The 16,732-nt window shown below is 32.0% G+C and overlaps 1 protein-coding gene across 4 annotated transcripts in view; it reads left to right on the forward strand.

The window, feature by feature from the left end:
- Nucleotides 1-16,732, forward strand: part of TBCK (TBC1 domain containing kinase) — a 207,560-nt gene that overhangs the window by 75,270 nt on the left and 115,558 nt on the right. For 3 of the 4 annotated variants that reach the window (XM_057704686.1, XM_057704687.1, XM_057704689.1), the window contains 8 exons: nucleotides 445-494; nucleotides 673-802; nucleotides 1,853-1,951; nucleotides 4,291-4,353; nucleotides 4,878-5,004; nucleotides 6,190-6,240; nucleotides 7,881-7,964; nucleotides 16,404-16,489. In XM_057704686.1, coding sequence (XP_057560669.1) covers nucleotides 445-494; nucleotides 673-802; nucleotides 1,853-1,951; nucleotides 4,291-4,353; nucleotides 4,878-5,004; nucleotides 6,190-6,240; nucleotides 7,881-7,964; nucleotides 16,404-16,489 — 690 coding nt within the window. The remainder of the gene's footprint in view (nucleotides 1-444; nucleotides 495-672; nucleotides 803-1,852; nucleotides 1,952-4,290; nucleotides 4,354-4,877; nucleotides 5,005-6,189; nucleotides 6,241-7,880; nucleotides 7,965-16,403; nucleotides 16,490-16,732) is intronic. The other variant, XM_057704688.1, reaches the window with a different exon arrangement.

Below are 16,732 nucleotides of genomic sequence, written 5' to 3' on the forward strand. Positions count from 1 at the left end.
CTGGAGCAGGGATTGAACCCGTGTCCCTTGCATTGGCAAGCAGGTTCTTAACTGCTGCGCCACCTAGGAAGTCCCAAAAGTACATTTTAAAATAATCTTTATGCAATTTTAAAATATTTTATCCATTTATTAAATTTTATACTAACTTTAGTATTTCTGAACTGTGTTTGGAAAACTATTATTGTGGATGTCTAACCTTTACAAGAGATACCTGGAGGTAAAAAAATCAAAAACCAAAGAACGATTCTTCACAGCTAAATTTAATCACTGGAGGCATGGTATATTTGCATATTTATGTTAGGAATGGATTTTAGATTCTATTTTATACCTTTCTTGGCACCTTTATAAATTCATAATTTTTATGTTATTTTTCCTTTTAAATATGGGTCAGCGTTTTTGTCTCAGATCATAAATATCGCAAATACTTTCTCTCTAAATTCACAGAGATTAAAAGATGTAGATGGAGAAGCATTTTACCCCCTACTTGAAGATGAGTGAGTATATAGTCTCCTTTTACACTTATTTTTCCTTTCTGTTTAAACTATACTGGTAAGAAGCTTGTACATTTTCTTTGAAAAGTATTTCCTAAAAAGAACACAAAAATATGATGCTTTAATTTTTAAAATGTTTATACGCTTTGTCAATTTTTCTGCTTTTGTTTCTCTTTTACAGTCAGTCTAATTTACCTCATTCAAACAGCAATAATGAGCTGTCTGCAGCTGCCACTCTCCCTTTAATCATCCGAGAGAGGGACACAGAGTACCAACTAAACAGAATCATTCTCTTTGACAGGCTGCTAAAGGTAGAGACTCTAAAGTGTAAAGTGTTATAAGAGCCCATATAGAATCCTTATTTTTTATTTCATTGATAATTCTTGGGAAATCTTGATGTCATGAGAACATTAATTCTTATGACCTGTCTTTTCTGATTAACTTTAATTATAAAAATGATACCTGTTCATAGTACATAAAATTAAAAAGTAAACAAGATGCAGAAATCTATGCAAAATCATATTAGAAAAAATATTAATATTCTAACTGTATGAAGAACACCTAAAAATCAAAAGAAAAAGCACTATTATTGAAACAGAAATGGATAAAGAGCACAACAGGAATACAACTAGTCAGTAAATCTATTCAAAATATGTATCCTTACTAGGAATGAAAAAAAAATTAAAATAGCCTTCTCTTGCTTACTGAATTAGCAGAGTGAGTAAAAGTATATTGAGATTGGAACTCTCATTCTTTTAGAGTAAGTGCAAGGTGATATAAACATTCTATAAAACAACTGAAAGTATATATCAAGAGCATTAGCAACATCCATACCCTTTTTCCTAATAATTCTCTTCTAGAAATCTCTCGTTACATACAAATTTACAAAAGGACAAATTTATATGCAAGGATATAGAAGAAACCATAATAATAACATATTTCTTTAATACTTTCTACATCACAGTGGATTTTACAAAGTGTCTCACATACATTATTTTATCCATATGAGACTGGTAATATTTTTCTCAGTATGAGTCTTTCTTAATTCTCGCAAAGCACAAAATAGAGAGGAGTGATTGAAAACAATACCCCCCTCCAAAATAAATAAATAAATAAATAAATAAAATTAAATAAATAAAAACAATAGAATCAGCTCCTCTCTTTGATTGTATAATAGGAGATTTACAGAAGATAGGGAACCATTGCACTGCTAACTTATATTACACCAAAGTAATTTCAGGTACTTAGAAATGTATTACAGTTCACCTTCAACTTTTTCACTGGTATATTGAGAACTATCTAGACTAATAAGATGACACTGGTAATTTGAGATATTTTTCATGTCTTTTTTTAATCTGTAGGCTTATCCATATAAAAAAAATCAAATCTGGAAAGAAGCAAGAGTTGACATTCCTCCTCTTCTGAGAGGTTTAACCTGGGCTGCTCTTCTGGGAGTTGAGGTAAAAAAGAAAAGAGAAGGTTGGAAGCTGGTTGATAGTGGTAGGAAAAAAGAATTAAAGTACTTTTTGAATGTGTACTTTTCAAGTTGTTAGAACATTATGTAGTAAAATATGAGCATTAAGAATATTTGGGGGAGAGTAGGGGGGAGTTGTGGGAGGGAGGGGATATGGGATATGTGTATAAATACAGCTGATTCACTTTGGTGTACCCCATAAGCTGGTACAAGAGTGTAAAGCAGTTATAGTCCAATAAAGAGCTAAAAAAATTTTTTAAAAAAAGAATATTTGACAATTTTACCTGGGAACTCATTAAAAATGTACTATCTCAACCCCCTTCCTAGATTCAATGAATCTGCCTCTAATATTTTAATAATAATAGCTTGTATTATACGGAAATTTTTAATCTGAAAATCAGACAGGAAGAAAGTTCTAAAAGAGAGTTCACTCAGAACTGCTTTCCAACAAAATCCTTTTATTTCAAAGTCAAGATTAATAAATATGAGATATAAAAAAGAAACAGGAATATTTGGCAATTTTAAGTGAAAGGAATAAAGGAAAAGAATAGAGTAGATAGAATAGAAAAATATAATTGAAAAATATAATTGAAGGTTTATTAGATTTATTCTATTTAATATTGTATTTAATGGACTCAGAAATTATCTTGATTATTAATTTCAAAATCAGAATATTTTAGGAATTTATATATATCATTTATAAGTTTATAGTCCTTCTTATAAAGTATGTTCATCTAGGAATAGGATTGTCTGTTTATAAGCAGTTCTGTCTAAATTTGGAAAAATCTTCCACTCTAATTTGAACCTTGTCAGAAATCATTAACATAATGATTTAGTGCCTTTTGACACATCTGTCTTACCAGAAGCACGCTGCTAAGAGAAGTAGCTACTTTATCCTCTACAGTGCCTTATCTGTGGCAGTGAGGAAAGGAGAGGTGTCACAAAATTATTAGCGTGGCTTGCAGTGCCATCAGAGAACAGCAGTCATGATAATGGGCCAAATCCTGCCAGATTATTTCATTTTCTGTCAATTTCTTTGTCGTATTGCCTTCATGTATTTTCTTATAGATATTTTATGGATGTCTATCACCTATTTTTTGTGTGTGAAGTTTCCCCAAATATTATAATCCTTTTAACTCTCTGTTGAAAGATTTCCTTTTTTCTTTTTTTAATTTAATTAATTAATTAATTTATTTATTTGGTTGCCCTGGGTCTTAGTTGCAGCAGGTGGGCTCCTTTGTTGCAGCCAGTGGGCTCCTTAGTTGTAGCATGTGAACTCTTAGTTGCAGCATGCATGTGGGATCGAGTTCCCTAACCAGGGATCGAACCCAGGCCCCCCTGCATTGGGAGTGAAGAGTCTTAACCACTGCATCACCAGGGAAGTCCCAAAACATTTCCATTCTTCATTCCTGATTCCCTTAATGAGAGTGTCTAAATATCTTTGACTTTGGTTGGTTGCTTTACAAGAATGTCTAGTGTTCTATACCATATGTTAATTGTTAGAATTGTAGAACCACATAATGCTTAAAGTTCAAGAGGACTTCCAAGGTCAGGTTGTCCAAATCTTTCATTAAATAGATGTGCCAGAGAAGTTGATACAGCACATGTCAGAGTTTGAACCCCAAATTCCTAGTTCTTTCTCTATCATTACAGTTAGCCAGACTAAAAAGAATTGTTCCGTGCTTGGTCCTGTAGACCATGACCAGAACTTGAAGTGGTTTATTCAATTATTCTTTTTGTAATGGTATAACTAAAAAATGTAAATGATCCCTTTAGTCCCTTAATGATTTTATAACTGCATGATATTCCACTGTTTAATTCATCCCAAACTTCTGCTTCCTGGTGCTGAGTTACCACTCCTTTAAACAGTTTCATTTTATTTTTGCTTTCATTACCAACTTTAACATGAAAATTTCTTGTAGATGAACCCCACTCCCCTCCCCCGAATTAAAAAAATAAATCTTCATAAAATTTGCTATGCATGAGATGGTAATGAATAGAGAACAGCAGGGCTGTGTTTTGTGTTGTTGTGGAGGCTGGGAGATTGACTAAGCACGCTTGTTAACCACGTGACTCATTCAACACATTTGCCTTCCAGTGTGTGTAATTCAAACGTCTGCCTCAGGAAAATGGTAAATTGTCTCAGACTTTCATCACAAACTGTCAAATGTAGAAAATTTTCCTAAGGGGTGTACTTTGGGTTTGAATGTGCCTGTCTATAATTGGGTGTGTTTTCAAAGGTAGATGTTTATAAGTAGATTTTCCCTAAATTTATAATTTATTAAGGGTATGATGGAGTATTATATCTTCTCTTTTTTTTTGCAGGGGGCTATTCATGCCAAGTATGATGCAATTGATAAAGATACTCCGATTCCTACAGATAGACAAGTATGATTCAGATTTTCTTAAACAACCTAATACAAGTCTACCACATCTTTAAATTTTAAAAAGGCATGAGGAATTTTCTTCCTTTCACTGTGAATCCTCAGCAGCCATCGTAAGCATATGGTGTTAGAGAAGCATAACTCTTACCTCTCTAAGATCTACTCTAACTCATGAGTGAGTTAGAACTAATGTTCCTTTTAGGAGTTTAGGCCACGCAACTTTTCCTAATGTGTTTTTTGTCTGAAGAATTTGTCCTTTATTTTGACCAGATTGTAAAGGAAGTTTTTTTTGAAAACTAAATTAATATATACCTTTTCAGAAGAAATAGTCTGCTTTCCTTATGTAAGTATACTTAAAACTTTTTGGTGCTTCCAGAGGATTAGTATAAAATTCAAAAACTTCAGACACCAGGATTATGTAGGTGACCAGTTCTGAATTTCATAATACAGTTTCTCCTTTTCCTTATCTTGGGATTTATTGGTGATCAGTCTATTATAGTTTCACCTTATCGTTTTGCTGTTTTACAGATTGAAGTGGATATTCCTCGTTGTCATCAGTATGATGAGCTGTTATCGTCACCAGAAGGTCACGCAAAATTTAGGCGTGTGTTAAAAGCCTGGGTCGTGTCCCATCCTGATCTTGTGTATTGGCAAGGTAACATTTTTTTTCCCAATTACTAAAACACTTTTTGAAGTGTTAGGAACATGTTGCATGACTGACAATTTTTAAAATCGAAACAATCTATCAACATATCTTTGGCTTTGAGAAAAGTCAATACTAAAGCTGTTGTCCATTTTTTGAGAGGTTTATATGAGAACTTTTTTTTTGACTTTGTCTAAATGTCTAGTGAATATCATTTAAATGCATGACATTTAATGAGACAACTTGCCATCATGTTGGTTAGGAAAGTATAAAGAATATTTTGTGCTGTTGTAATCTTTGTGAATACATTTTTTTCAATACTTATGCAAATAATAAAATAATTTTGTGCCATAAATAATTTGGGGCAAGATTATATTCTTGGCATTTAATGACTTGCAGTTTATGCTTATCATGGTTAATAGGAATTGGGGAATAGGATATCACCCTGAACTTCTCATTTTTTTTCTCTCTTTTTAAAAAATATCTTTAAGCTCTGTACGCTTGATTTTCAGCTTTTCTCATTACTTTTTTTGTGGTCTTTGATAAATTCTTGAATGAGAAACCCATTCCGCCTAGTCTTATTTTTGAATTTGTTGTTATGAATACTAGTGTTTATATTTCAATTCTGTGTCTATTTCTGGCCAAACCTGAAAATGAAGCTATTATTTTTCCTCTCTGTTCATTTTAGAGTTCTAACAGCTATAGATAAATTTATATACATTCTTTTAACATGGCAATGTATAAACAGCATTACTATCAATAAAAGAAATATGTCATGTATTTGTGTTTTACTTCACAATTTTTTAAAGAATTTTTTTTCATCATCCCAGAGAAACATGTAAGAAAATTTTTCATCTTCTAGATAAGGAAACCTATCTGCAGTTAATTGATTGTCCAGATCACACAGGGACTATATACAAGCCTTCTATCATTTTTACCTTTTTCTATTACTAGATTTCTCTCTTCAACTCATAATAACCTTGATGATAATAATGGCTGATTTATTTTGGACATTTACTGTGCCAGTCACCATCAGTTACTCCTCACAATAACCCATGATGTAATATATTTCTGAACGGGTAATACGTACAGTGCTTAATTTATATAGAAATAATGCAGAGAACTGAAGAAGGTATATATCTACAATTCTGCTGGATTATGTTTATTTGAATTCTTTCCCCAACTTCTCTCCATCAGGTCTTGACTCACTTTGTGCTCCATTTCTATATTTAAATTTCAATAATGAAGGTAAGCCTATATTTATCATTTAAATAATTATTGTGCATATTATTCTAAAATATTTTATTCAAAGGTGAAAGTTTTTTGTTTTCATTGTAAGGTTCTTATTCTCTTCCTAGTAGATATCGTAAATTTCTGTGAAGTAATCTGTTAGACTCATTTTAGAGGATGTAAAGGGTTAATTTATTACTGGAGAGTTTTAGCTGTGACCAGAGATTTAGGGAGAACCTGATGGATTATTCTGAATGCATTCATCTACTTTGGTGACCATTTTTATGAAACTTTGGAGAAAATTCTGACTCTTTTAGAGATTAGTTTTAGTCTATATATACTTTCTAAACAATTTGTAAAGAAAACAAGATTTGATCTTGTATCTTCCAGAGTCTTTTATTTTGACTACTACCTCCTGTTTTTCTTTTAAACCACTACCTCCTTAATGAAGATTTTTCTTACTCTCTTGAATCCATGTAGCACTTTGATTTTCCAGAAGTTTTTCTGTATGTTTCATATTATAGTTATTTATATACTAATATAGTAACCCTTTTTTTGGTTAGTGGCTTTTTCAAATGACAGGGGATTTTTTTGCTTTGTATTCCCTGATAAAATGCCTTTTTTATAGTAGGTTTTTCAATAATATTTGAATATTTATTGTGAATATCCCTAATGATATCACATACAGAAAGTGTTACCATACAGAGCATGAATCCTTAGAAGCATCAATCTCAGAATCTCCGTTTCTTCAAATTCTATTTCCTATCAGAATTTACAGATTTCCGGAATTGAGTAGAGGTAGCATAATCCCAGAGAACTAAAATTTCACGATTTGAATACTTTTTAAAATGCCTGTTCTCTGATATTACTGTTTAATCTAGAGGTTTTGCTGTGTTTAGTTAAACATAGTTCATTATCACACATATTGATCCAAGAATACTAAGAGATTTGTGTTTGAAGAACAATTTATTACTAGTGTTTCTAAATCCAAAGTTCTCAGGCTCTTTTCTTTGCATCAACACTAATTAAGGATCTTGAGGTTTATATAACTCATTATTAATGATTATATTTAAAGATTTTTTTAAAACACATAAAGTTCTTTTTTTTCCCTCAGATCTTTGTTGGAGTATAATTGTTTTACGATGTTGTGCAGTTTCTCCTGTACAACAAAGTGAATCAGCTGTACTTGCACATATATACCCCTATCCCCTCGCTCTGGAGCCTCCCTCCCCTCCTCCCTATCCCACCCCTCTAGGTCATCACCAAGCATAGAGTTGATCTCCCTTTGTTATGCAGCTGCTTCCCACTAGCATAAAGTTCTGATAATAAAGGTTTTTATTCTTGTAGGATAATGATTGCTGCAGTAGTTTGGTTTTTGTTTTTTTGTTTATTGTTGGTTTTGTGTGTGTGTTTGTTTATTTTTGCTACTGCAGTAGTTTGAAACTGAAAAGTCACTAGGGTGGTTACCTTTTGTTGTCCAAAATATTTTCTGTTTTAAATGGTAGTGGGTTTTTTCCCCTTTAATTTTGTGCTCCCATCAATTATTAACATAACTCTTGTTTAAAAATAGATTCAAGGAATGTGTGCTAAGTGAGTGAATGACTACTGATCTTTTACCTCAATAACTAATTTGTTATATTTGCCTTACTCTTTCTTAGCCTTGGCTTATGCATGTATGTCTGCTTTTATCCCCAAATACCTGTATAACTTCTTCTTGAAAGACAACTCACATGTAATACAAGGTAAGCAAATGTGTTTCTTTGCCTTTTTATAGGGAAAGCACTTACATCAAAAGTGACCAACACTCAGTTAAATGTATGATTTTGACACAATATATATGGTAACAGTCTATCAGTAAAACACATGAAGAGGTCATTAAGTTTAGTCTTTTCTCCAAGTCCGCAAAGAATTATGCTATTTTTCTAATGACTGTTTAGTATCTAATATCAGTTCGGCTCAAATTCAGGCATGCCAGTGTAAGAAAATAGAAGTCCAGCTGTTTGTCTCTCTTGCTATTAACATTGCCACAAAAAGCTTCACTGTGGAGCAAACCTATTATGAATTCATAAAAGCTTTAAACAGTGTTTAATTGTGTAAGTAAATAGAATATTAAAAACACTTCTCATTCATATTATTCACCATACTTGAACACCCAAAATATCCTCCCACTTTCTTCTCTTTCCTAAAAGATACCTCCTCCTTCAGAGTTCAAGACATAGCATAACCCATCTGTGAATTCTTTCAGGACTACTTCAGCCACATTGAAATTTTGTATAATTTTTTTGAGCTCCTTTTTGAAAGTAGGGTAACAGAATTTTAATAATAAACATTTTTGAATCAGACAAACTTTGTTTCAAATTTGTTTCGTTACTCATTGTGAGTCTTAAAGAAATAACTTACCTTTGCTAGGTATAATGTTCCTCATATCTGAAATAAAGATTGTTGTAAAGGTTAAGCATAATAATATACATAAATACCTAGCACATAGAAACATTCAATTCAATAACAATAATTATTATTAATCTGTTATTATTTTTACTGTTATTATCATTATTACAATTTTTTGATAATGTAATTATTGTCATGGCATTACATATTGTTTTATGTCTTATCTTTTCAACACGATTTTAATGTTTCAAAGACAGGGAATTTTCTTATAGGTTTGTATTTCTTTTGGAACGGACTTCTAAGCTGGTTGCAGTCTCCCCATTTACCATTTTCGTGAAACTTATCCAATACCCCCTTCATTTAGAGCTTTTTCCTTATACACATATGTCTTATTAATTCTACTAAACTTTAAACAACTTAAAGATGATGCTGTGTTTTGTTTATAACTATGTCATTATGGTTTCATGTAATTCACTCAATTTGAATAGATAAAGCAGGAAAACTACAAGCTGTGTCTGATTTATCAAAAATTCTGAGTATGTGGGGTCTCAATTAGCAATATTTTTACTTAGAAGTGAGTATAAAACTTGAGTATCAGAGGTCAACCTAATGAAAAAATAATTAGAAAGAAAGCACAATGAAACATGTAAATTAAAAAGGTAAAAAAGACTGAAAATAAGAGGAAAAGAATATGGATAAATAAGACAACACATACAATTTTTCCATCATCATTTACATTGTTATATAGAGAAAATTATTAAAATTCTTTTAAAAAATTTAGTGTTTGTGTTTACAAACACATCAAGACGTGATCATTCACACTTCTCTGTGTCTACCACATAGGTAGGTGCTAGAAATTGAAATAATGATCCAGAGTCTCTATGTTAGTTTTGAAATGTAATTTTTATTGATTTATATTTGTATTTTGAAACAATTTGGCTTAAAATGGATATGCTCAATTCCCTGTTCATTCTTAGAATGTGGACTCATATATAGTTGAGATTAACATAATGTTTTTTTTAGAGGGCAATGACTTTTTGTTTTGATTTTTTTATAATTAAAGACAAGTGTATTTTATAAGAAGGAATTTACCTTTTGCTTGTAGGTTAATTTAGTAAAGCCATCTAATTTCAAGAGTCATGTAATATCATCTTCCAAGAATTTATGAATTGATGTTCTGTAAGAGTATACCTTGAATTTTATTAATAAGTATATGTTCCATACGTATTCATAGTTTTCTTACCATCCTTATCAGTAATGTTTATTGTAGAGTTGACAGTTTACTCTTTAATAAGATTCCAGTAATACCAAAATGATCAGATTTAATAACACCTTGGATGATACCAGCAGATTTCAGAGGCTATTAAGTGTAAAATATGTCAAATAGTCACCAAAGACAAACTGACAAGATTAAAGGTAGAAAATAATCAGGTTAGTATTTGTACAACACAAAAAGTAAGTCCTTATTCCTCAGTTAAACGTAAGTCAGCAGTATAATGCTGTTATTTTTAAAGCTAACATGAACCTGTAGTATTAACTGAACTTTCATATGTAAAAGCCTAGAAATAATCTTTTTCCAAACTTGTCAGGCCTCTACTAAAGCATAGTGCCTAACTAGATTCCTATACTTTAAGAAAGATGAAGATATTTGGAGAGTTCTCAGAAATGCAATTAAAATAGGACTTACAAAATGAGTGGGTTATATTATTTATGAGATGGCTAGATGATGCCTCACTAGATGGCCAGCTCTCACATTAGCTTCTATTTTGGCTCTGCATAGATTCCTATTTTTAACTTCTAAGAAGTTTTATTTTGCCAGAAATTGTTTCATATTTCACATAGGTATATGTTATGTATTGATAATGAATTTTCAACTTCAAAAAGATGTTTTCTTACTTTTTAACTATGAACTTATTTAATACACTTTATTTTTTTAAAACTATTTACTTGTTTATTTATTTATTTGTGGCTGCATCGGGTCTTTGTTGCTGCATAAGGGCTTTCTCTAGTTGAGGTGAGCGGGGGGCCACTCCCTGTTGTGGTGCGAGGGCTTCTCATTGCAGTGGCCTCTCTTGTTGCAAAGCTCAGCCTCTAGGCATGTGGGCTTCAGTGTTCTGGCACGCAGGTCCTTGAGCGCAGGCTCAGTAGTGTGGCGCATGGGCTTAGTTGCTCCGTGGCATATGGGTTCTTCCCGGACTAGGGATGGAACCCGTGTCCCCTGCATTGGCAGGAGGACTCTCAACTACTGTGCCACCAGAGAAGTCCCCTTTAATACACTTTAAAAAGGCTTATTATACAAAAGGCTTATTATACAAATAAACAAGACCACATCTTGTTTTATATATGAAAATACAAGAGAAACCATAGTGTACACAATACAAATTTGGAGACATTGGTCCAAATTTGGAGAGATTTGGTCAGAAAGACCAAAAAGATTCATGTTTAGTTTGATTGATTAATCAGTAATGTACTTTAACATTCAGTATTATAATTAGAATACCTCTCCACAATTATTAAAGGTTTATTTCTCTAAACATCAATAATTTTTTCAGTTATAATTTCTATAAATTTGTTCAAAATCTTGAATTTGTAATATTGAAACTTTTTTTTAAATTTATTTATTTATTTTATTTTATTTATTGGCTGCATTGGGTCTTCGTTGCTGCACACGGGCTTTCTCTAGTTGCTGCAAGCGGGGGCTACTCTTCATTGTGGTGCGCAGGCTCCTCATTGTAGTGGTTTCTCTTGTTGTGGAGCACGGGCTCTAGGCGCATGGGCTTCGATAGTTGTGGCACATGGGCTCAGTAGTAGTGGCTCATGGGCCCAGAGCACAGGCTCAATAGTTGTGGCACATGGGCTCAGTTGCTCCATGGCATGTGGAATCTTCCCAGGGCAGGGCTCGAACCTGTGTCCCCTGCATTGGCAGGCGGATTCTTTACCACTGCGCCACCTAGGAAGTCCATATTGAAACTTTTTTAAAGCTACAGAATGTTCTTTAATATCATGATGAAAAATGTAGCATTTTCCTAAGAAACAATAGACAAGGTGTTTTAAGTCATTTATTCAGTTTTTATATTGGCCATATATATTATATAAGGAAAAAAGCAGTTTTAATTTAGTTTTTCGAGAAATAATTGCTCTGCACTGACTCAATGACAGCATTGTTTAAGGAACTGAGGTTCTTGAGCTAAATAATCAGTCTTTTTCCAAGGAATTTCATAACCAAATATAGGAAATAAATGTGAAAATAACTAATTATAAGTCAATGAAATAAGTATACATATTACTATATTAGCACAGAGGAAGAAGTAGGGTGAGGTTATTTTTATTTTTTAACTTTTTTTTTGTTTTTGGTGGCAGATATAAGAGATGGCATCTCTGGAAAGGTTTCATAAGAGACAGTATACTTACTGATGAATTAGAAACTTGAATAGGAATTTGCTTGGTGAAAGGGAGAAAGACATTCTTAAGAGAGAACAAGGAAAAGGATTGAGGTAAAAAAGTGCAAAATGGGTTGATAAAACAGCCAGTAGTCAAATCTCATGCATGGAGCCAGACAGAGAGGGATGGAGAGCTAAGAGGAGCTGAAACAGTACACTGATTTTTGGTTGCCAAAGTTTATGGAAGAGAAGTGATTTATTCTTCTTCAAAATGTTTATTTTAGGCTTGGAATTAGAAATATCTAGTTATCATTTTATTGGTTTCCCTCTTTGTTTGTCCTCCCATTCCCCCTGTGTTTTATGGTGTTTTAAGCTTTAAACATCAAAATAACATTGATTTTGATTGGCGTAAATATCATGTGCACGCTTTGTTTCCCACAGTTTTGGAAAAATCCTGTGTCATATGAAACCAATCAATTCAACAGCTAATTGTAGTATTGCATATTCATTTAGTCATGAATTTTCTCTACTGAAATGAAAAGTTTCTATACTCAATAGCAACATTAAATCTTCTTTGAAAAAAAATGTATTTTTATAATTATACTCTGTAATTATACTCTAATAGAACTTTAATTTTTTTATTTTAAAGTTATTCGTAATATAAAGTATTTATATACTTATAAGACAATGCTTTGCCTCTTACAGACGAGAGAAAAATAATCTATTTAGTCAAGATTTCCTGTTTTGTTTTTGTTTTTTAACCATGGTTCTATTAACTTTTTACCTGCAGACATTTTTAAGATCATAAATTTAATTACTTCTAATGAAATGAATATTCATAATTATTTTTGGCATTATTAAATTATCCCCAGCAAATTTACTATTGAGTTGATAAAGTACCGACACAAGGAGCTTTAAAAAATAGTATACTAATTATCTACGATTATTAAAATTACTCTTAGATTCAGAACCTGAGAGTACCAGTTGGATTGAAAAAAATGGAGGGATTTGAAAGGGATAGATTGATTACAGTTTCAGTGGTATTAGAAAACGGTTATAACTTACAGGACAGACATACTTTAAGGTATTGAAGAGAAAAAAGGCAGCATGAGGGCAGTGAGGAGGGACAGCCATTTAGTTATTAAAGATGGAAGGTAATCCTTCATGGAAAAATCCAACTATACCTTAATGTCATTTTGTACTTAAGAATGGAACAACCCAAAAAACTGACTTATAAAACTTTTAAACTGCTGTTTGAAGTCATTGTACTGTGTGGTGTTCACCAAAACAGCCATTGGAATTTTGCCACAACGTTAAACATATTCTTACACTGTTTATAAAACCAAGGCATATTCACACTTGAACCATTAGAAGATGTGGAAGTCAGAAAGGGAAAGATGAAGGGAAGTACCATGTAAACTTGGGAAATAAAATCAGGTGAAAATTTCTCCAATTCTCTGTTTACTTGTATATGTTTATAAATCCTTTGAGGAGGGCAAGGGCAGTATCTTACTTAGCATTTAATGTAGTGCCACACATAGCTAGGATAAATATATAACTAAATTGTGATATTTTTGAGGGTTGAAGGGGCACTAAATACACCAGACATTGAGCCTACAGTTGGCAACCGGGATTCTCCCAGGTAAACTAGGATGTATGCTCCCATTACACGTAGACATTCAGTAAGTCTTTTAGGGGGAGAAAGGAAGACAGGCATCAAAGCCTAAAGTCCAGTTCTCATATGGGAATATAATATAAATCTCCTTCCTCATCAAACAGTAGCAAAGAGAGAAGGAGAGTATGCAGCTTCGCTATAAGGGATATATATTTGGAAAAACGATACATTGCGTATTTCCAGTTTGATGCACATCTTTGTCATGGATGAGCTTAATGATAGGATATTGAAAGATAGTAGGAAATACATTGAGCATTTTCAAGAATGTCTTGCATCATGTGATGAAGGAGATTTTTCCTGAGACAGAAAATATTCTTCCATTACTAGAAATATTATAAGATCTATTAAGTAAGTTGCTTGTAGGTTTTTTGCTAAAGCAGGGTATGTGAGCAAAAAAATAAAATGATTCACAAATATAGCCCTAAAAATTATCTTTCTCTTTCCTTTCTCTACTTTTAATCCCCCCCTTCCCATTTAGACATAAAAGTTGGTGCTTATTCTTGTGGCTTTAGACAGTAAGCCAAATTTTACAGCTAGCAAACTTCATAATGGAAAATAAACTGATTTGGGTTCATTTGCAGTAAAACAACTCTGACTTCTTTTAAGTGCTGTGAGGTGAGTCTAGTGTCACCAAATGGTTTAGTTTGGGCACATTTTAGTTGACAAGAGATTTATGGCTCTCTGCATAGTTCCATCTTCAGGATAAACTAGCAGCTTGATGAAAAATAACAAATAGTTACAGAATTGAGAATGCCATTTTTGGCTTGTGAGCAGAGGATACCTTTTGCTTTAAATCTGTCCCCCATAATCCTTCATCTTCTCCTTACTCCTGCTAAGAGAATGAAAGCAGAAAGACTGGTCAGAAAGGAAAAAATAAGAATATCCATGTGTGGGACTTAAAATTTCATCTCTGTATCTATTTTATGAAAATTTTTTTGAAAATGAATAGATAGCTTATTTATAAATAGCTGCACAGAAATATGATAGTGTCATATAAAATCCTTACACTGAATTCTTTGAGAATTGCCATTAAAAATATATGATAAATTAAAAAGCTATTCTGTAGGAGAGGAATAAGAATGTTTAATATGGTGGGATTATAAGGGGAAAAGACTAATTCATTTTATATCTTATTGGAAAAAATTAAAAAGCATAAAGTTTCATTAAAACAGAAATGTATATAAGACATGATTGTGTGCAAAAGTACAACATTAAACCTTACTTGAAGTTTAAGAGGAAATTTGATAAATAACTTTTTTTTTTTAAGAATATCACTTACCCTTACATAGGTCACCTATCAGTTAGAAAATACTGTTTTGGCAGTTATTATAGCCCTAGATGTAAATCTTCATTATTATAAATCACAATTAGAGTATTTTATGAACATTTTAAAAGTCAGCAGTAATATCCATGGGATCTTTTGTTTTACTTTGACTACCAGTCTGTTTTACTGTAGCTCCTCTTAAATTCTCTCAGGTTGGTTTACAAATCAAAGGACATATGCACTTCATTTTTTTTTTATTTGCTGTAAGGAACTTTTAAATTCATTTTTGAAATAACTTGAAATCTAACATAGTGCTGATATCATCAATTCTGTCAAATCTCCCCTTTAAAGAAATTTTTGTAAACGTAAAAGCCATACTGTATCTCATTCCAAAGCTTATCCTGAACAACCAAAACTTATGCCAGCCTTATAATTTATATTTACATACATGGTATATAATAATATACAAAATAAGTGCATACACATATTGATGTGTGCATTTTATATTTATATACATATATATTTGTGTGTATTTATGTTTGTGTGTGTGTGTGTGTATAATATATGCAGCTATAACACATATATGAATCCAGCCATAAGTGTTTGGCAGAATACAAGGAAAATGTTTTCTTCATGATGGATTAGGTTTCTTTAGTAGATCCTTAATTAGCCATGTAATCCTACCTAGTAATTATCTGTTATCACACTCAAATAGGAAAGACATGTAATAAAGTCGAGCATAGCTGTGGAGAATTGCCTGAGGCATGAATTTCTGTTTTAAAATGAAACATGCTTTTTTTTTCTTTTGACGCATACTTTTTAAAAGTTAATAACTATATGTTTTCATCAACTTAAAGTTGAATGCTTATAATTGTTGATGTTGCATACCTCTGGCTTCTAGGTAAATTAGGATTGTAAATATACCATCGCTAATTGGAAGGAGGAAAAAAGAAGTTAAAGAAAAGTTAAACCCAGAAGTTCCCTGGACCTTGGGATCTGTCCTTGGTCTTCACTTTACTGAAACAAATACCTATATCTGTATATGTAAACAAATTTGAGGTGTAATTAGTCTATTTCTGACTATGTTCCTTGTTTAAGTTTCTGTTACACTTTCTGAACAAATAATAAATGCAAGACAGATTTAATATCACTAGTGCAAATAAATTTCTTTAATTTAATAGGAAAAAATCATTCATCATGTGAATAATTTATGATTCAGGAAATGAACTGACAGCTCTGAAGGTAGAAAATAAGTTGTGGCATAGCTTTTAATGAAAAGCTTTGTTTGTTTAATAATTAGCTATAAGTGTTTGAAGTAGTAACAAAGCAGAAAATTATCTAATAAAGTATGTTTTCTTCATGGAGAAACCAAATCTCATTCAGAATAATAAAACTGTAATTTATGTGGATTTAATGTCTTTATTTGAAGTACTACATAAAAAAAAAATTGTCATAAACTTTATTGTCATTTCAGAGTATCTGACTGTGTTCTCTCAGATGATTGCATTCCATGATCCAGAGCTAAGCAATCATCTCAATGAAATTGGATTTATTCCAGATGTAAGTACTTGTGCATTAATACAAATGAGGTAAAAAAATAAAGCAGAGATTTGCAGCACAACAGAGTACTGTTTTTAAAGTTTTGTTGTCATTAGCGATCCATGTATATACATAAGTTCCTGCTACTAATTATAGCCTTTTGTTATAAGGTCTATGTGGTTACCTTCCATATTCTCACTTTAAGTAAAGGGGAAGTATCTTATTTTTCTTGATACTATCAAATTATTTTGAAAAACCCGGTAG

Source organism: Hippopotamus amphibius, chromosome 13 (genome assembly GCF_030028045.1).
Source record: "Hippopotamus amphibius kiboko isolate mHipAmp2 chromosome 13, mHipAmp2.hap2, whole genome shotgun sequence".
In the NCBI taxonomy this organism is placed as follows: Eukaryota; Metazoa; Chordata; class Mammalia; order Artiodactyla; family Hippopotamidae; genus Hippopotamus; species Hippopotamus amphibius.